This window comes from Microcaecilia unicolor, chromosome 12 (assembly GCF_901765095.1).
Source record: "Microcaecilia unicolor chromosome 12, aMicUni1.1, whole genome shotgun sequence".
NCBI classification, from domain to species: domain Eukaryota; kingdom Metazoa; phylum Chordata; class Amphibia; order Gymnophiona; family Siphonopidae; genus Microcaecilia; species Microcaecilia unicolor.
The window spans coordinates 2,329,741-2,348,419 of NC_044042.1; the positions used below are offsets into that span (position 1 = coordinate 2,329,741).

The window sequence follows — 18,679 nt, forward strand, 5'->3', positions numbered from 1 at the left end:
TGGCTTGGCGTCTCAAAAGCTGGATATGGCTGGTCCTCTGTGGACCTCTGAGAGGGGTCTACATGTCCTTCTTGAGAAAGCTGAGATGTTAGCAGCATTTCTTCAGGTTGCATCAGGTGTTGATGTAGTTGAACTTGAGACTTCACCTTCCTGTGCTGTATCCAGCTTTTAACTGTTCTCCTGACGGACTGAGCACTGGGATTGCTGATGCCCCCTGTCCTTTGGGTCTAAGTCCACGATGTGAAGTGAGGAGAGAGCAGTGGGGGATGGAAATTAATCACAGTAATCTCTAAGCACCTTCTGATCTGGCATTTTTCCATTTCACAGAGATCTGGTGGAAAACACTCATCCAATCCAACAGATAATTATTCCCTGGCTCGTCGGAGAACGCTGCAAGTGGTGGTCAGCTCCCTGTTGACAGAGGCAGGCTTTGAGAGTGCAGAAAAGGCTGCGGTTGAGACGCTGACTGAAATGCTACAAAGCTGTGAGTGTTGTTGGGAGAGAAGGAAGCTAGAGGAGGCACACAGGCCTTCAGGGCAAAGTCTAGAATTGTTATCCTGAGCTCGCGTGTTGTCAGGCAGTGTTGGTAGTATCTAAGAGCAGACTGCTGTGTGTAAATGGCCAAGACAGAGGCGTAGATTGTGAATGAAATAGTGCCTGTGTAGATTAACCCTTCAGCCTTACACAGGCATCTATTTACCAAAAGTCTGCTCCCCCCGACATCAAAACCTGGCTAAGCTTCTGGGCCAAGGTGCATCCCCGTAGAGCTCTGTCCGTTCGGAGCTCCAAGTGGGTTAGTTGTGGACCTAGCTTGACAGAAATGAACCTCACTCTTACCCCAGTACAGTCCTGATGAGCTCTGCTCCTCTCTGGGTCTTTAGTGATGAACCTCGCTCTTAAGCCGCCACAGTATGGTGGAAATGAGCTCTGTTCCTCTCTAGGCCTTTCAGTGTTTCCTCTCTGCTCTAGAGGCTGACGGGATCAGTTCCTGGTAAATGACAGAAAAAGGCCCAAGTAAGTTGCTCAGTTACTTCTCTTTTTTTTGTGTGAACCCATGTGACATTCATGGGCTGTGGGTAAGATTGTGTTTTGCACAGAAGTTTCTTTTTGCCAGTGCTCCACAGACCCAGGGTACACCAAACGTTAGAACCGCTAATGAAAATTTTGTGTGTTTCCAGACCTTTCTGAAATTGGCCGGAGTTCCAAGTCTTACTGCGAGCACATGGCCAGGACACAGCCAACGCTCTCAGATATCGTAGTGACCCTGGTGGAAATGGGTAAGCACAGCTGTTCCCCTGGGGTAGTTAAGAAGTAGAAGCCTCTGCTGCTGTTAAATTGCACCTTCACTCCATGTTCACTGTCCTTACATTCTTGCGTCCTCGCAGCTCCCCTCATCCACACAAGATACACATTCTGGCACATGGGTAGGGGACTGACGGCTTCCTGGCACTGATCGATTCTTCTCTTTCAGGCTTCAACGTGGAAACACTTCCTTCCTATGCGAAACGCTCCCAGCGAATGGTCATCACTGCACGTATGTCGAGCGCTGGAGAGTGCTTGTGTGCTGTCTCAGTATTGGGGGAACATAGTGTGCTGGGATTGGGGGGGGGGGGCAGCTTGCTGTCTGATTATGCTAGAGGTGTAGATGGGGGGAGAAGTACCAGTGTGCTGGGGGAAGGGAGTACCAGTGTGCTGTCTGATGTTAGTTTTAGGGTGGATCACACTTATGCCATTGGATGCTGGGGAGGGAGTATTAGGCTGTTGGTACTGTTGTGGATCACCTTTATGCTGGGATAGGGGGAAGGGGAGTACCAGTGCACTGTCTGATTGTTGATTTTAGGGTGGAGCACCCTTATCCCATTGGGTGCTGGGGAGGGGGTAGAGTGTTAGGGTGGGACAGGGGTGAGGGTGCCAGTGTGCATTCTGGGTGCTGGAGGGGGAGGGGAGTACCAGTGCATGGTCTTATTGGATTTAGGGTGGAGCACCCTTGTGCCATTGGGTGCTGGGGGGTATCGGCACCCAAGGGACTAGGTTATGATTCTGGGGGTGGGTGGGGGAGGGTGCTAGTGTGCTGTATGAGTTTGGATAGTGACTGGTAACCCTAAGACTTCTTTGTCTCACAGCACCTGTGACAAATCAGCCAATGACCCCCAAAGCCCTGAGTGCTGGCCAGAGTAAGCAGCATCCCCCACACATCCCAAGCCACTTCCCAGAGTTCCCTGATCCACACACCTATATCAAGACACCGGTGAGTGGGGAAACTGACATAACAAACAGATTCTGTCTTGTGTGTCAAGTGAATTGTTTCTGATTGAAAGTTTGGTCTCGCACCTGAGGCTGCCTGCAAAATTCACCTTGTTGGACTACATGTATAGGAGTGGAGGAATGTTTCTGTGTCACTTGATATTGGAGCAGGTGGACTTTTTTTTTTTTTTTTTTTTGTCCACGTGCAAGGGAGGGGGGCAGTCCTTTCTCTTTGCCCACATGTAGGGGAAGGGGCAGTCCATTCTCTGTGTCCAAGGGGGCAGGATTCTTTGTGTGCATATTTTTTGCCAAGTGCCACCTTTTAGATCAGGACAGTTTTGAACTTTCTTTTGTGTCATAGTGCAGAGTTTGATTGTGTTAGTGAAGTGCTGCACCTACTGGAATTTAAGATGATTTGAGTATAATATACAAGTTTGGGATTGTGTTTGGAATTCCAGTTGTGAAAAGGGATCTGCTGTGACCAGTGTTTCATTTAACCCTTCAGACATACCGGGAGCCTGTCTCTGATTACCAGACCCTTCGGGAAAAGGTGGCATCGCAGAGACGGGATGTGGAGAGAGCGCTCACTCGTTTCATGGCCAAGACCGGTGAAACACAGAGTCTCTTCAAGGACGACATCAACACCTTTCCATGTAAGGGCTCCTTGCGTTCACAGACCCCTCACCCACCCCAGTTCAAACAGTTGCTGCTCAGGTCCTGCACTAGCACAGGGTAAATCCCAGCTGAGTCTCGGTGCTTAGAGTTGGGACCCTCCTGTGGCACAGGATAAACTGTTACTACTGTTTATCATTTCTATAGCGCTACTAGACATAGGCAGTGCTATACAGAAACATGAAAGAGATGGTCCCTGCTTAATAGAGCTTATAATCAAGACAGATAAACAGAACAAACTGGAGACTGCACTTTCAAAAAGATATAAACAGGATGGAGTCTTCCACAGGGCAGCTACAAAATTGGTCAGTGGTCTCTGTCCTAAAGAGTATGGGGACACAGACTTAAGGTTCTCAATCTGGTAAAAGTGCAGGAGAGAGGGGATATGGTAGAGGCATTTAAATATCTCTGTGGCGTTAACGTACAGGAGATGAGCCTTTTTTTCAAATGAAGGAAAACTCTGGCATGAGAGGGCATAGGATGAAGTGGATAAGTGTTGTGGAGGTAAAATTACTAGGGGGGAGGGGGCACTATTTTAGATCTAGTCCTTAGTGGAATGCAGGGCATAATATGAAATGTAACTGTCGTTTCGTCTGGGAAACGGTGATCATAACATGATCAAATTTGAGCTGATATCTGGAGGAGTGAAGTCACCTAAAGAAATATACAGTAGCAGCATTTAATTTTTGAAAGGACTATTACAAAATGAGGCAAATGGTTAAAAAGAAGCTGCAAATTAGGACTTTAAATCAGGTATGGACATTGTTTAAAAATGCCATCTTGGAAGCCCAGACCAGATGCATTCCACGCATTTACAAAGGTAGTAAGAAGGGAAAACGACAGCTAGCATGGTTAAAAGGTGAAGTGAAAGAGGGTATTAGAGCTAAAAAAAAATGTCCTTCAAAGAATGGAAGAAGGACAGTAATTCCCTCACAGGCTTTTTGCTTCCCATGTACCTGAAAAAGTTGTTGCTGGGCATTTTTACCTCTACAGCAAGTTTCTCTTCATAGTCTCATGTAGCCTTCTTTATCAAGGCTTTGCAACTAACTTGCCACTAATAAGAAACACACGCACTGGCAAGTTAGATGCAAAGCCTTGATAAAGAAGGCTACATGAGACTATGAAGAGAAATGCGCAGTAACAACTTTTTCAGGTACATGGGAAGCAAAAAGCCTGTGAGGGAATTACTGTAATAAAGGAGTAAAAGGGACACTTTGGGAGGACAAGGCCATAGTGGAGACACTCAATGAATTCTTTGCTTCAGTCTTCACAGAAAAGCTGTAAGTGATCTGCCTGTACCAGAAATGGTTTTTGTGTGACAATGCAGAGGATCTGAAAGAAATTACAGACCAGTAAACTTGACCTTAGGACCAGGCAAAATAGCAGAAACTGTTATAAAGGATAAAATTACGGAAACACATAGGCAAACATGGTTTTAAGTGGGATAGAGTCGGCATGGATTCAGCCAAGGGAAGCCTCGCCAATTTGCTTCATTTCTTTGAAGGTGTGAATAAATATCTGGATAAAGGTGAGACGGTTGATGTAGGGTATCTAGATTTTTAGCAAGCTTTTGACAAAATTCCCTCATGAGACTCCTGAGAAACAGAGTCATGTGATAGGAGGCAATGTTCTTCTGTGGATTAGGAATTGGTTTTTGGACAGAAAACAGAAGGTAGGGTTAAATGGCCAATTTTCACAGTGGGAGAGAGTGATTAGTGGAGTACCGCAGGGATCTGTATTGGGACCAGTGCTATTTAACATATTTATAAATGGTCTGGCAATTGGAACGACAAGTGAGGTGGTTAAATTTTCAGATGACACAAAAACTATTCAAACATGTGCGGACTATGAAAAATTACAGGAAGTCTTTAGGAAAAAGAAGACTGGGGCATCCAAATGGCAGATGAAATTTAATGTACACAAATGCAAAAGATGCACATTGGGGAAGAATAATCCGAATCCTAGTTATCTGATGCTAGAGTCCATCTTGGGATTCAGCACCCAAGAAAAAGTTCAAGGTGTCGTCATCTGCTCAGTTTGTAGCGGTGGCCAAAAAAGCAAACGGGATGCTGGGAATTATTAGGAAAGGGATGGTAAGGAAAATGAAGAATATTGTAATGCCTCTTTATCGCTTCATGGTGCAACCTCACCTTGAGAATTTCTTTCAATTCTGGTCGCCGTTTCTCAAACGATATAGCGGAATTAGAAAAGGTTCAAAGAACGACCAAAATGATAGAGATGGAACTCCTCTTGTATGAGGAAAGTCTAAAGAGGTTAGGGCTCTTCAGCTTGGAAAAGCTGGCTGAGGGGGGGATATGATTGAGGACTACAAAATCCTGAGTGGGGTGGAGGTGTATCGATTTTTCACTCATTCAAAAAATACGAAGACTAGGGGACACTCAATGAAACTGGATGGAAATACTTTTAAAACAAATAGGAGGAAATGTTTTTTCACTCAAAGAATGCTTAATCTCTGGAACTCGTTGCCGGAGGATGTGGTAACAGTGGTTATCGTATCTGGGTTTAAAAAAAGGTTTGGGCAAGTTCCTGGAGGAAAAGTCCATAGTCTGTTGTTGAGATGGACATGGGGAAGCCACTGCTCGCCCTGGGATTGGTATCATGGAATGTTGCTACTAATTGGGTTTCTGCCAGGTACTTGTGACCTGGACTGGCCACTGGAACCAGGATACTGGGCTAGATGGACCATTGGTCTGACCCAGCATGGCTAGTCTTATGTTCTAAAGAAATAATATCAGCTCTTAATCCTAAGGAAATCTTTTTCATTCAAAGGGTGGTGGATGCATGGAATAGCCTTCTGGTGGAGGTGGTGGAGACAAGGACTGTGTCTGAATTTAAGAAAATGGGGGACAGGCACATGGGAGGACATAGTAGATGCTGAGGATGGGCAGACTGGATGGGTCATTTGGCCCTTATCTGCTGTCATGTTTCTGTAAGAGATTAGGGAGTTTCACATGGGTATGATTAAAACAACATAAATGACGGCAGATAAAACCTGAACGGTCCATCCTGTCTGCTCACATTCAATTATCAAATTGAACAATCCAATGCTATTATTACAACATTTTATTTGCTGAGCTCCGCTTTATGATGTCTTCCCCTCCTCCACTGAAATATGCAGGACCCACATTTATAGAATACGATATGAATGTGGTATAAAAAATATGCAGATTTGATCCTGAGCCGTACTTGCCATTTTCATGGCTCAGACCATAAAAATGTCTGCCCTGCACTGACCTCACATCCCAGCTGCTGGAGTTGACATTGAAACCCACTGCAGCCCATTGTGATCCGTCTTGCCATATACAGGGCACAGATCTTAAGTGTGTCCAGCATTGTAATGTCATGTAATGTGGCATTTGTATTCCGACAACTCCCAATGAAGGTTCAAAGCGGATAATTCAAATAGAAAGCTAAAGAATCTTGAAGATAAGAGAAGAGTTATAACACATTTTCTAAACAAATAAGTCTTTAGGGCTTTCGAAAGGAACAATAAGAATTAAAAGTTCTCAGCTCTCTTGGCAAGGAACCAAATGTGAGTAGCCTGGTTGCATATTGAGCTTTCTAACAGCTTTTTTTAACGTATCCTTGAAAATGATAGAAAATAAAGTAAATGAGAATCGCCTGCTCTGGAAGATTTAGAGCCAGTTGGAAATTAAAACCCAGCAAGTAAGTACTCAGGGTGGGGTGTAGGGAGAAAGACACTGATTCTTGGGGTCTGGGCCTAGGATTCTCCCATAGTGCAAGATAAATCTCGGCTATAGAAACTCCTGCATACTGCTGGCCTCGTAATTTGTTGTTTGCCTCTCCCACCTCCAGTGATTGCTGCTCGGCCATTCTCTATTCCATACCTGAACGCCCTGCTCCCCTCCGAGCTGGAGATGCAGCAGATGGAGGAAACAGATTCTTCAGAACAGGAGGAGCAGACGGATACAGAGACCCTCTCCATGCACATGCATGCGGTATGAACTGAGGCGCCCACAACCCACCTCTACGATTTCTGCTGTCATTTGTGCTGCCTTCACTCTGTTTTTTTCCAGCGTCTTCCTCTTGCATTGGTCTAACCATTCTCTGCAGCAGAAGGTTGTGAAGCATGTCTGTGCTCGCGCTACTTTCAGGCATTCTCGGTGACAGTACATCATGGTGCCAAAACTCACTTTGAATATTGACTCTCTTATGTTGAGCTCTCGCTGAGAGTGACTTTGGCTTGCCTAAACTGTGTTCAGTGGGCCACCGTCACTGGAAATTGGGCATAGAGGGACGTAATAGGAATAGAATCAAGGAGGGGCTGGCAGGAATATGAGTGCCGGCAATATTCCTCACTCAGCTAAGCGGGTAGATAGGACCACATGCAAAAAAGCAATCCTAACCAAGCCGCCTTACCTATGTGGGTGTCGGCATTGAATATTGGGGTAGGAGCAAACCTTGCCGCTGGTTGCTGTCACCTCTTGTGTACTCTCATGATAACACTGCTAGAGGTTGTGGAGGTTATTTTGCCACTGGAGCCACTAAGGGTAGGAAGGAGTGGGGTTTGCTTCTACCCTGATCATCCACTGAATCTGCAGGGATGGTCTGGTGGGGGTGGGGGGGGGGGGGGCTACTGGGCTGTGGAGTAGCTTGACAGACCAGTGGGTAGACCAAACATTTCATATCAGCTCTTCGCCCCTCACCCTCTGCAACTAAGGCAAACCCCAAATTTAAGTTGCACTCCCTCCTCAAAGTAAATGAATACTTGTGATGTTGGGGATCCCCAAGCCCTGCCCGCTGAAGACGTCCTCCTACTGAAAGAACTTACTCTTGGGCGGTCCCTGAGCCGATGCTGCTGGCCTCTATGTGCGCTCAGTTTCACACATACTTGAAAACTGAGCACGCATGGGCTGGGTGGTCATATGGCTGGTAGCAGTGGCTCAGGGGCGGTGCTGGTGGTGGTGGCGGCCAAGAGTAAGGTCTTTCAGCTGGAGGAGGTCTTCAGCAGGCAGCCATACTAAGGCAGGAGAAATTTGGGATGGGCCTGAGCCCACCCCTGGCTGTTGCTGTTACTGGGACATGGGCAAGGGGGAATCTAGTTGGGAGGGGTTACTTGTCTGAGTGGTGGGGGGGGGGGGGGGAGCTGATCTTCTCTTTTGTGGGTTTTGGCCAATAGGTAGGACCTGCATTAAGTCTGATGGCTGACGTTTATTTATAATTCGTTTATACCCCACATTAGCCCCAAATAGACTCAAGTGTCAGTAGTCGTGTCTGGTCTGGACATGGCCCACCATTGAACATCTGGGGCTAATTTAGCTGGACACGGGTGGCACTTAAAAAAAAAAAAAAGGCTGACAGCTGTGTATTGATTGTTCAGCAGGTTTAGGCTGAAAGGTAACTTCTCTTCTTCCTCATCGTACCTCCAAAGTACATGAGCAGGGCTAAACTGTGAGTTGCCGTTGTCATGCGCTGACCAGCTGAGGACTGTTTAAAATACGTAGTTGGCTGGTTGCCAATTGGGGACCAATTCCATGATTGTTTTACGTGGGGCTCATGGATGTGACAACTCCATGTGGCTAAGTCTAGTTGACCCCCTTTTCTCTGTGTAGTATTTTTTCTCTCCGAGAAAACAATAAGGCAACCGCTCTGCAAAATCCAACATGGAAAACAAACTGTGACGCCAGATAATCGATAAATAGTCTGCGACCAGCCCTTGGTAGCAGACTATTTATCGATTATCGGGTGTCATGCAGGAGATGCTATTTTGAGCTGCTCATGCTGGTTTTTTATGAAGCAAATTTCTTGTATCCTTGTCCTGTTATATTATTTGATACCGCTCTTATTTAAGAAAGATACAGACTAGCCCCTGACGCAGCCCTATCGTTGGGCGAAACCCAGCCTGTGTTGGGCATTTGTCTTATACACAGTATCTTCAATAAAGTTTTTTGGGGATATTATACTGATCTGCTAGTTTGTTTTCCACGTTGTATTTTTCCTCTCCTACAGCTCTTTGCTGAGTCCACAACTGATTTGTCTCTGTTTTTTTTTATGCTACAGGATGATTCTGGAGCAGAAAAGGAAAATATGTCTGTCCTACAGCAGAGCAGTGCACTGCAAGCAGGCAGAAATGGGGAGGAGAATGTGATAGACAACCCATACCTGCGCCCTGTCAAAAAACCCAAGCCACGGAGGAAGAAATGAACCAGTTCCTGGGGGGGGGGGGGCAGGGGCACAAGAGGAAGAGACAGGAGAGGGGCAAGTGCAGGGGGACATCCCTGTCGGAAACTGAGACCAGGATCCTGCTGCTGGGATGGAACATAATCCTCACAGCCCTTCCTCCCTGTTGGCAACATGTGGAAAAGTTATTTATCATTAATGCAGCTCTTGCTTTGTATATGTGGATTGCATATTTCATAGACAGTAAACTAAAAGGCAAGTACAAACTAAATCTTGAACAGAGCTTGTGAAGTGGGAAGTCAACTAAGAAGCTACTGTGGATTCGTTGTATAATTGACACCGAATTCTGGTGTGACCCTGCTGTGTCTTATCTTTTGTTCTGCACCTTAATTATTAGATGCTCAGTCAGATATACATGAGGATGCATCAAAACTTGATTATCAAACAAATACCTATATGTTCTTTATAGTAAAATAAAATCCCAATACAACCCTGCATGAAAAATTAAATATATTCCTCCTGAATATGAAATCGCAGATTTGAAGAGTTAAAGCTTTGAAATGTCTAATGTAGCTATTTTCACTTCTTCCAGTATATAGATCTGTATAGCTGATACTGCTGAATCTCTGGTACAAGGTCTAGGTATAATTATCCATTGATGTGGAAGCGTTGCATATCAGGGGCTGACATAGAGACCACAGTTCTCGGCCCATACATGTAAGCCATGAACTCATTTTCAAAGCACATAAGCTTACAAAGTTACATAGGTTTCTATGTCTGAAAATGAGCACCAATATGTGTGGCTCAGACCCTCCAAGTTATCCTTGTTTTTCCAAGTTCAAGTCGAATATGTAGTTAATTATCCACTTGAAGCTCAGCAATCAGTCGTCATTGTTTTTTTGAAGCACTGACCACTGTGAGCAGATTTGACACCAGATACACAGCACCAGGCCAAATCTGGATACCTGAAAATGAAGAGCCAGTATATCAGTTGCCACCAGACCTGATCTGGCTATGTTCAATACCAGAGCAGCGATGGCTATTTGGGCAAAGTAGGAAGCCCTTTACCTGTCCCACTGAAATAGCACTGGTGCCCAGATAACTCTTGACTCAACTTCAGCTGCACCCCTGAACCACCCTGGTACTAATTGGTGAGAGCTATACTGGTCTGTACTGGTGTTCAGTGATACTAACTGGAGAATGCTGTACTTGTCTGTGCTGATTGTTCGGTGGTACTCTGCAGTTAAGTGCAGCTGAGTATCAGCACTAGACATGATCAGCATGGTTTAAGCGGGTAGCAGACCTTCTTGCTTAAATCATGCTGAGTACTGATGCCTATAACTGTAATCCATCTGTGTTTGTGGCTCTGGGAACGCAGTCTGTACCAGGGTACGTGGCCATTTACCGAGGTAAATGTGTTTTGAAAATTGTGCCCATTTCATCTAATATAAAGCATGACCTCTACTTCTTGTTAAGATTATTCTGGGAGGGATGGTGATGATCATGATTGTTGAGGGAGGGGCAGAGCTCTGAAAGATAATTAGGGAGCTGGGTAAAGGGTTGTTTTGGTTCTTAAAACCGTTGCTCTGGCCCTGGCTGCACCTGAAATTAAATATGCAACACTTCAAACTGGGTAAGAATATAAGTACCGCCATACTGGGAAAAGACCAATGGTCCATCAAGCCCAGTATCCTGTCTCTGAACAGCGGCCAATCCAGGCTTCAAGAACCCGGCAACCCCCCCCCCCCCAAAAAAAAAAAAAAATTTTAATAATGTTCAGTGGACTTTTCCCTCAGGCATAGAGAGGAGTTACCTTCACAGATCAGCAGATATGTGTCTAGTCACCTTATCATGGACTCTACAGGTCTGCTGCTCTTTGCTGTTACTGTATTCCAAACTAGCTCGAATGAACGGCAATGTTGCTGTGGACAATCAGCTACGCTGCTTCAGTGATATGTACCCAGAACCTACTGCAGCTGGTGAATTAGTCATAGGGAGAATGAGAGATGGTTTACATGTGAGCAATCAGACAGCTTAGACCGTTGCTGCTCCCATAACTGAAGAGTGGCTGAACACAACTCCTTCCTGCAAGCTAGGACTAAGGCAGAAGGAAAGGGCTCAAACAGGTTAGTAGTCATTTTAATTTTCTCTGGAAACGTTCCCCCTTCCAGGTTCGTGAGAGGCTGAAAGTCATCCCATGTGCCTCAGTCAAAGGAGCCCAGGGAGAAGAACTAATTGCAGTGCATAAAGCTATATAATCTCATTACTACTACAAATCATTTCTATAGCACTACCAGTCCTACGCAGCGCTTCACAATTGTGGAAAACTGGGTATTACTTAAAGGCAGAAAGAACGTTTTTGATTTTCACCAAAGATTTCTTCTTGGAATACTGCCGGAGCCATGCAGGGATCCTGCTGCGTAGAGATGCCAGGAATAGGGGTTCTGAGCAGTAAGTTGCATGTTTCTCTGGCTATAGTAGCTCATTTTCAAGACACTTAGATTTACAAAGTTCCATATGTTACTATGGGGCTCATTTTCAAAAGGAAAAATGTCTAAAAAGTGGCATAAAGCAGTATTTGGATGTCTTCTTGCCAAAATGTCCAAATTGCTATTTTTGAAACTCATTTTCCAGATGTTTTTCTATGCAGTTCATCTACATTACATCCAGATCTCCAGCGGGCATATTAAGGGTGGGATTTGGGTGTTTCTAAGATCTGAACATTTTTCAGCCATAATGGAACAAAACAAAAATATTCAGGACAGAAACCTAGGAAGTTTTGGTCTAGGCCTGTTTTAATAATGACTAAGCCACAAAAAAACTACCACATTACCAGTGGAAGAATAAAGAAATGACCTCCCCTTGCTCCCCCCAGACCCTCTTCCCCCCCCCCCCCCCCCCCCCCCCCCCCCCCCCCCCAAAAGGTAAAAAAGAAACAGTACACACCAGCCTCTATGACAGCCTCAGATGTTATGGCCAGTTCTATTAGAGCAGCAAGCCGGTCCCTGGAGTAGCCTAGTGCAGAGCTGCCAAGGGCTCCTGATTTTTGAGGGACATTTTAGTACATGGCCAGCCTACCTCATGTCATTTTCTTTTGATGTACGCATAGGAGAAAAAAAAGATTTTAAATGCTCCCAGCTTTCAACCCAATTCATGTTTAATGTGGGATATAATAAGTAAATAAATAAATAGAAACTCTGAATGTTGAACACCTGATTCTCATAACATGATGTCTGTTTTAGTGGTGCTTTAACCAGGAGAAAAAAAAAAATCTCTGCATGAATATAACACATGCGAAGGTTTCCCTATAACCAGCCCTTCCAAATGACACACTGATTACACTTTTGAACAAATTACTACTCTCCCTATGAAAAGTTATTCCCTTATACTTTCTCCGTGTACATCTGTATATTGCACAAGCCAGCATGTTTGAAAATATAAGAGATTAAATTAAAAAAAAATGCTACCAACGATAAAATGACAACATGGATGCAGCAGCTCATAGGTTTGCTTTGTTTTGAAGGGAAACGGAGACTAACCTATTGGCTTGAACTTTGATTTCATCCCATCCCCCTCTTGTTTTTGTACAACCTCTGCAGCAGCCAAGACAAAACAAAACAAAACAAAAAACCAAGGGGGGGGGGGGGGCCACAGCAGCCTTCAGGCATGCTCTGTCGACTCTGCTGGTCCTGTGCCCCCGCTGACGTCAACTTTGAGTTCCGGGGACAGAGGACCAGCAGAACTGATAGTGCATGCCTGAAGGCTGCTGTGGTCCCGTGCTTCTTGTTTGTATTGTTTTGCCGTCACCGCTGCTGCATTGGGAGAAAAGCAACAGTGGTGGTGAGAAAAGCAGCGATTCCTCATCTCATCAGGAGACTTGCCTGCTTTGATGGGAGGAGGTGGCCCACCAAAGCGGGAGTTTCCTGCTGAACGGGGGAGACTTGGCAGGTCTGCTAGTGGTTGGTGCAGTGCACTGTGGAGAAGGGGACCAAGGCCCGTAATCCACTCTGTTACACTTGTCGTGGAAAGTGTGAGCTCTCCAAAGCTCACCAAAAACCTACTGTACCCACTGTGGCAGAACAGGGGCCTCCCGTGTTTTGTGATTTGTATTGCTGCCTTATGCAACTTTTCTTCCCTCCAGTGTATTTCCCTTATTTGGCCAGCAGGTGGTATTTGGCCTCTGCATTATAGCTGTAGCAGAGGTCTATTTTCATTTTAGTTTACCTTCCCCAAAGAAAAGAGGAAATCCCTTGAGGAGAAAAGTAACCTGCAGTGTCACTGGCCAAACATACTCAGTGCTAATGCTGTGTACCTTGCTTGGCCCCAATGTCCAAGGTCTAGCCCAGGCCAGAATGTGCTAGAACTCCCCAGTCTTAGTTGAGAGTGTGGAGGGAGTCGACCTCTGCACTAAGATCCTGTTCCATTCCTATGATCAGTTTCTTTTTCCTGACCTCCCCAGGTACTAGTTAGGTAGTAAAAAAATGTTCAGTTAGATTTAATATTAAATCCTTGTTATTTTACCTGTTCCCGTTTGCTGTTTTGAAACTTTTAACCATTCACTGTTCTGCCTTTTTTAAAAAAATAATAAACTTCTTAGTTTGTTAGGTCTGTTTTCCTGGAATAAGAATCCTGGCAGTTTGTGTTCTCGGTCTGTAGGAGTTTTCTAGGAACTGTAGGACCCCCTAGGATTGTGGCCCCAGTGCCCTTAGAAATCATTGGGGAAATAACTTAAGGGTGGGAGAATTTGTCCAGAGGCAAGTGGGACTCAGTGGTGGGTGGAGGATATGCCAGTGTAGGAGTCGTGCACAGGTGCAGGTGGGCCTGGGCAGTGCTGGACTAACTCCAGGGAGTGCTAGGGGTCGTGCTCAGGTGTTACGCGACACCCACATATAGGTGACAACTGCAGCCATAAGGACTGTTGGGTACAGTGGGTTTATGATGAGTTTTGGAGGGCTCACTCTACAATGTAAGGGGGTAACGGTGAGCTGTGTACCTGGGAGCTTCTATGTGACATCCACTCAGTGCCTCCTAGAGTGCCCCACTGTTCTGCTGGGATGTCATGTCAGACGAATCTGACTTCTTCGACTGGACGACCAAACAGTTGGACATGGGAGGGACGCTTGATGTGGTATACTTGGATTTCAGCAAAGCCTTTGACACGGTTCCACACAGGCGACTGATAACTACTACTACTACTACTACTATTTAGCATTTCTATAGCGCTACAAGGCGTACGCAGTGCTGCACAAACATAGAAGAAAGTCCCTGCTCAAAGAGCTTACAATCTAATAGACAAAAAAATAAAGTAAGCAAATTAAATCAATTAATGTGTACGGGAAGGAGGAGAGGAGGGTAGGTGGAGGCGAGTGGTTATAAGTGAAAAGCAATGTTAAAGAGGTGGGCTTTCAATCTAGATTTAAAGGTGGCCAAGGATGGGGCAAGACGTAGGGGCTCAGGAAGTTTATTCCAGGCGTAGGGTGCAGCGAGACAGAAGGCGCGAAGTCTGGAGTTGGCAGTAGTGGAGAAGGGAACAGATAAGAAGGATTTATCCATGGAGCGGTGTGCACGGGAAGGAGTGTAGGGAAGGACAGGCGACTGATAAATAAATTGAGTGCCCTCAGTATGGGACCTAGAGTAAGTGATTGGGTTTAAATTGGTTGAATGGAAGGAGACAGAGGGTAGTGGTAAATGGAGCTTGCTCTGAAGAAAAGGATGTAGTCAGTGGAGTACAGCAGGGATTGGTCCTTGGGCCAGCTCTTTTAACATCTTTGTGAGCATTATTGCGGAAGGGCTGTCTGGTAAGGTTTGTCTCTTTGTGGATGATACCAAACTTTGTAACAGGTGGACACCCTGGAGGGTGTGAATGACATGAGGAAGGACCTAGCGAAGCTGGAAGAATGGTCCGATATTTAGCAACTAAGATTTAATGCTAAAAAAATTCAGGGTCATGCACATGGGTCACAAGAATCCAAGGGAACGGTACAATATAGGGGGTGAAGTGCTTCTGTGTATGAAAGAAGAGCGGGACTTGGGGGTGATTGTGTCTGATAATGACCTTAAAGCTTTCAAACAGGAAAAAGCGATGGTCAAAACCAGAAGGATGCCTGGGTGCATAAGAGAGGCATGATCAGCAGGAAAAAGGAGGTGATAGTGCCATTGTATAAGTCTCTGGTGAGGCCTCATTTGGAGTACTGCGTGCAGTTATGGAGACTGCACCTACGGAAAGATATAAACAGGATGGAGTCGGTCCAGAGGGTGGCTACAAAACTAGTAAGCGGTCTTGAACGCAAAAATTATAGGGACAAGCTTATGAACCTCAACATGTATATGCTGGAAGACAGGAGGGAGAGAGGAGACCCGATAGAAACATTTAAATATCTCAAGGGCATTTATGTACAGGAAGAGAGCCTTTTCCAAATGAAGGAGAGCTCTGGAATGAGGGGGCATATGACAAAGATAAGAGGGAATAGGCTTAGGAGTAACCTAAGAAAGTATTATTTCACAGAAAGGGTGGTGGAGGCGAGGAATGGTGAAGTCGAGGACTGTTCCAGAATTTTAAAAGGCATGGGATAAGCATGTGGCATCGCTTAGGAACAGGAAGAATTAGGGGTTACAGAGGATGGGTCATATGGCCTTTATCTGCCATCATGTTTCTATGTCTGTGTGGCCAGTCTACTAAGAATACTGTCTCCGTCATACATCTCAATGGCTTGTATTTGTGTGTTTTTCACTTGGACTTTTTTTTAAATGGACCAAAAGATAAACACAAACATTTAGCAAGTCATTGTTGCAAAAAAAAAAAAAAAGATGTTTTGCTGTTTCACAAATGGCTATATTTGTTATTCAGATTCTGGATGTTTTGAGAAAAGCGTCCAAAGTTGGACTTAGATGTCATATTGAAAATGCCCCTCCACATAACTTTATAAGTCAAGCACTTTGTCCTTAAATTCCTCTCAGCTCAGGAAGATTGGCTGCACTCATACCTGATACCAGCAAAACATGGCATGTGTCCAGGTGTGTACGCATGGGGGTGTGTCCATCACCCCGAACAGCCGCCTGTTTCCAGCTCAGTGTTTACTCCTCTGCTGAAGGCGATTGCCTTGGCCTTCACTTACTGTGTTTTTCAGAGATACCAGACACCTGTCAAGGAGTTCTTTGCTCTCTTTAATCTCTTGTTTCCAGATTTAATTTGGTTTTTCTTTTACCTCTTTTGGGGCCCAGTACTTTCCACCTCTTCTGGATTTTCATCTGTCAGAGTCAGGGTTGGGATCTGATACCATTAGCTTTCGGTTGCAGTTCTCAGGATTTTTCTCATATACCCCCTGTCAAGTTCCAGTAGCTCAGCTGTTGCACTGATAGTCCTCAGCGGAGGAAGGGGGGGGGGGGACACATGCAGTGTGTTGCATGCTGTCTCCAATACCATTAAATCTTGGGCTTTCAGTGTGGGCAGTGGGTGATGAGTGGGACTAAGTCCCTTCCCTTCTCTTCCACTTGTGATGCCCGTAGGGAGTGAAGGAGTAGCCTAATGAGTAGTGTAGTGGGCTGAGAACCTGGGGAACTGGGTTCAGTTCCCACTGTAGATCCCTGTGCCCCTGGACAAAAGTCACTTAACCATCCATTGCACCAAGGACAAAAACTTAGATTGTGAGCTCGCTAGGTACAGGGAAAGTACCTGCAACAAGTGTACTGTATATGTAATAAGTGTGTGTGGTTTATGCACTGGATATGTAATGAGTTTGAAAGGAATGGAAAACAAAAATTAGGAGGTTATAATGCCTTTGTATTGCTCCATGGTGCGACCACACCTCAAATATTGTGCAATTCTGACCAAAAACGATGTAGTGGTATTAGAAAAGGTACAGAGAAGGGCAATCAAAATGATAAAGGGGATGGGACAACTTCCCTATGAGGAAAGGCTGAAAGGGCTAGGGCTCTTCAGCTTGGAGAAAAAACGGTGGAGGGGAGATATAATAGAGGTCTATAGGGCTAGGGGCACGCAATGAAACTAGAAAGTATTAAATTTAAAACAAATTGGAGAAAATATTTCTTTACTCAACGTGTAATTAAACTCTGGAATTCGTTGCCAGTGAATGTGATAAAAGCAGTTAGCTTAGCAGGGTTTAAAAAAGGTTTGGCTAGCTTCCTCAAAGAAAAGTCCATAAGCCATTATTAAGATGGACTTGGGGAAAATCCACTGCTTCTTTCTAGGATAAGCAACATACTACTACTACTACTACTACTTAACATTTCTAAAGCGCTACTAGGGTTACGCAGCGCTGTACAATTTAACATAGAAGGACAGTCCCTGCTCAAAGAGCTTACAATCTAAAGGACACATGAACAGTCAGTCTATTGTACTGTTTTGGGATCTTGCCAGGTACTTGTGACTTGGATTGGCCACTGTTGGAAACAGGATGCTGGGCTTGAAGGACCTTCAGTCTGTCCCAGTATGGCAACACTTATGTACTTATGAGTGTGCATAGGATATGCAACGAATATGTATAGGATATGCATATACCACACACACACTCGTTGCATAGGGTGAAAGCAAAGATGGAACATATAGATACATAAGACAGAGTAACAAGAGTTAGAAAGGGACTAATTTAAAGAAAGTTGCACGTGAGTTCAGAAAGGTGCTTGAATGTTATCTTAGGGTAGGAGTGGATAAAATGTCCTGCTACAGTATGTGTAGCCAATGTTACACACCTTGTATATGTGTGACTAGCAAGTTCCTTAATTCTTCTCTCAAAGGCCTGGTTGAAGAGCCAAGCTTTCTCCTGCTTCCTGAAGTACAGATAGTCTTGTGTTAAGTGAAGCCTTTCAGGAAGTGCATTCCAGAGTGTGGGGTCTACTCCGGAGATGGCTTGCTGGTGGGTATCAAATAACGTGATGTCCTTTGGAAAGGGTGTGGTTAGGGAAACTCCTTGGGAGGACCTTAGTGACCTTGAAGTTGAGTAGAAGGAGATTTTGTTCGTCAAGTACTCTGGGCCATTTCCGTTAACATAGTAACATAGTAGATGACGGCAGAAAAGAAACATAGAGTTTTAAATGTGGCCCTGTATTGTACTGGTAGCCAATGAAGTTTATGCAAAAATGGTGTGATGTGGTCATGTCATTTGCAACCTTCTATTAGTCTTGCCGCAGTATTCTGAATCAATTGGAGCTGGTACAGACCCTTTGCAGTCAGACCAGTGTAGAATGCATTACAGTAATCCACAATTGAGACAAAATTTGCCTTCTCAGTGTAAGGTGAGAGGCAGCGTAGTTGTCGCAAGTGGTAGAAGCTGCTCTTGAAGGTTGCTTGGATTTGGGGAAATCAGAGTAAGTGTTGAATCTAACTGTATTCCAAGGTTCCTGACTTGTGACTTGAGGGGGAGTTCGTATTTCCCAAAACAGATTTTGATGTCTGATATGTTCCCATTTGTGTTAGGGACCCATAGAAGCTCAGTTTTACTTGGGTTCAGGCAAAGTTTAACAGATTTCAGTAGGATGACATATACTGGGGGATTCGATTAGTGGATTTTGCTCTTTCTATTCCTCTTTCCAATAATACTAGGACAAGAAGGCACACAATGAAGCTACTAAGTAGTAAATTTAC

The 18,679-nt window shown here is 44.9% G+C and overlaps 2 protein-coding genes across 2 annotated transcripts in view; both read left to right on the forward strand.

The window, feature by feature from the left end:
• Nucleotides 1-295: 295 nt before the first annotated feature.
• TAF8 (TATA-box binding protein associated factor 8) lies at nucleotides 296-9,587 on the forward strand. Its single transcript, XM_030220865.1, has 8 exons — nucleotides 296-484; nucleotides 1,179-1,277; nucleotides 1,472-1,534; nucleotides 2,124-2,248; nucleotides 2,750-2,897; nucleotides 6,754-6,896; nucleotides 8,959-9,118; nucleotides 9,150-9,587. Exons 1-7 carry the CDS (start codon nucleotides 472-474, stop codon nucleotides 9,100-9,102), a joined length of 735 nt encoding a protein of 244 aa, XP_030076725.1. The 5' UTR covers nucleotides 296-471; the 3' UTR covers nucleotides 9,103-9,118; nucleotides 9,150-9,587.
• Nucleotides 9,588-9,682: 95 nt separating this feature from the next.
• The window catches only part of LOC115481599 (acidic mammalian chitinase-like), a 32,352-nt gene continuing 23,355 nt past the window's right edge, over nucleotides 9,683-18,679 (forward strand). The window contains exons 1-2 of the mRNA XM_030220864.1: nucleotides 9,683-10,711; nucleotides 10,875-11,204. The gene's annotated coding sequence lies outside the window, so the exon portion shown is untranslated. The remainder of the gene's footprint in view (nucleotides 10,712-10,874; nucleotides 11,205-18,679) is intronic.

What these genes read in the sequence shown, in the direction of transcription:
- TAF8 (XM_030220865.1), top strand. An exon ending in CGACATCAACACCTTTCCAT is followed by an intron (nt 2,898 to 6,753) that starts GTAAGGGCTCCT and finishes TCCCACCTCCAG; the next exon opens with TGATTGCTGCTCGGCCATTC. An exon ending in TCTCCATGCACATGCATGCG is followed by an intron (nt 6,897 to 8,958) that starts GTATGAACTGAG and finishes TTTATGCTACAG; the next exon opens with GATGATTCTGGAGCAGAAAA.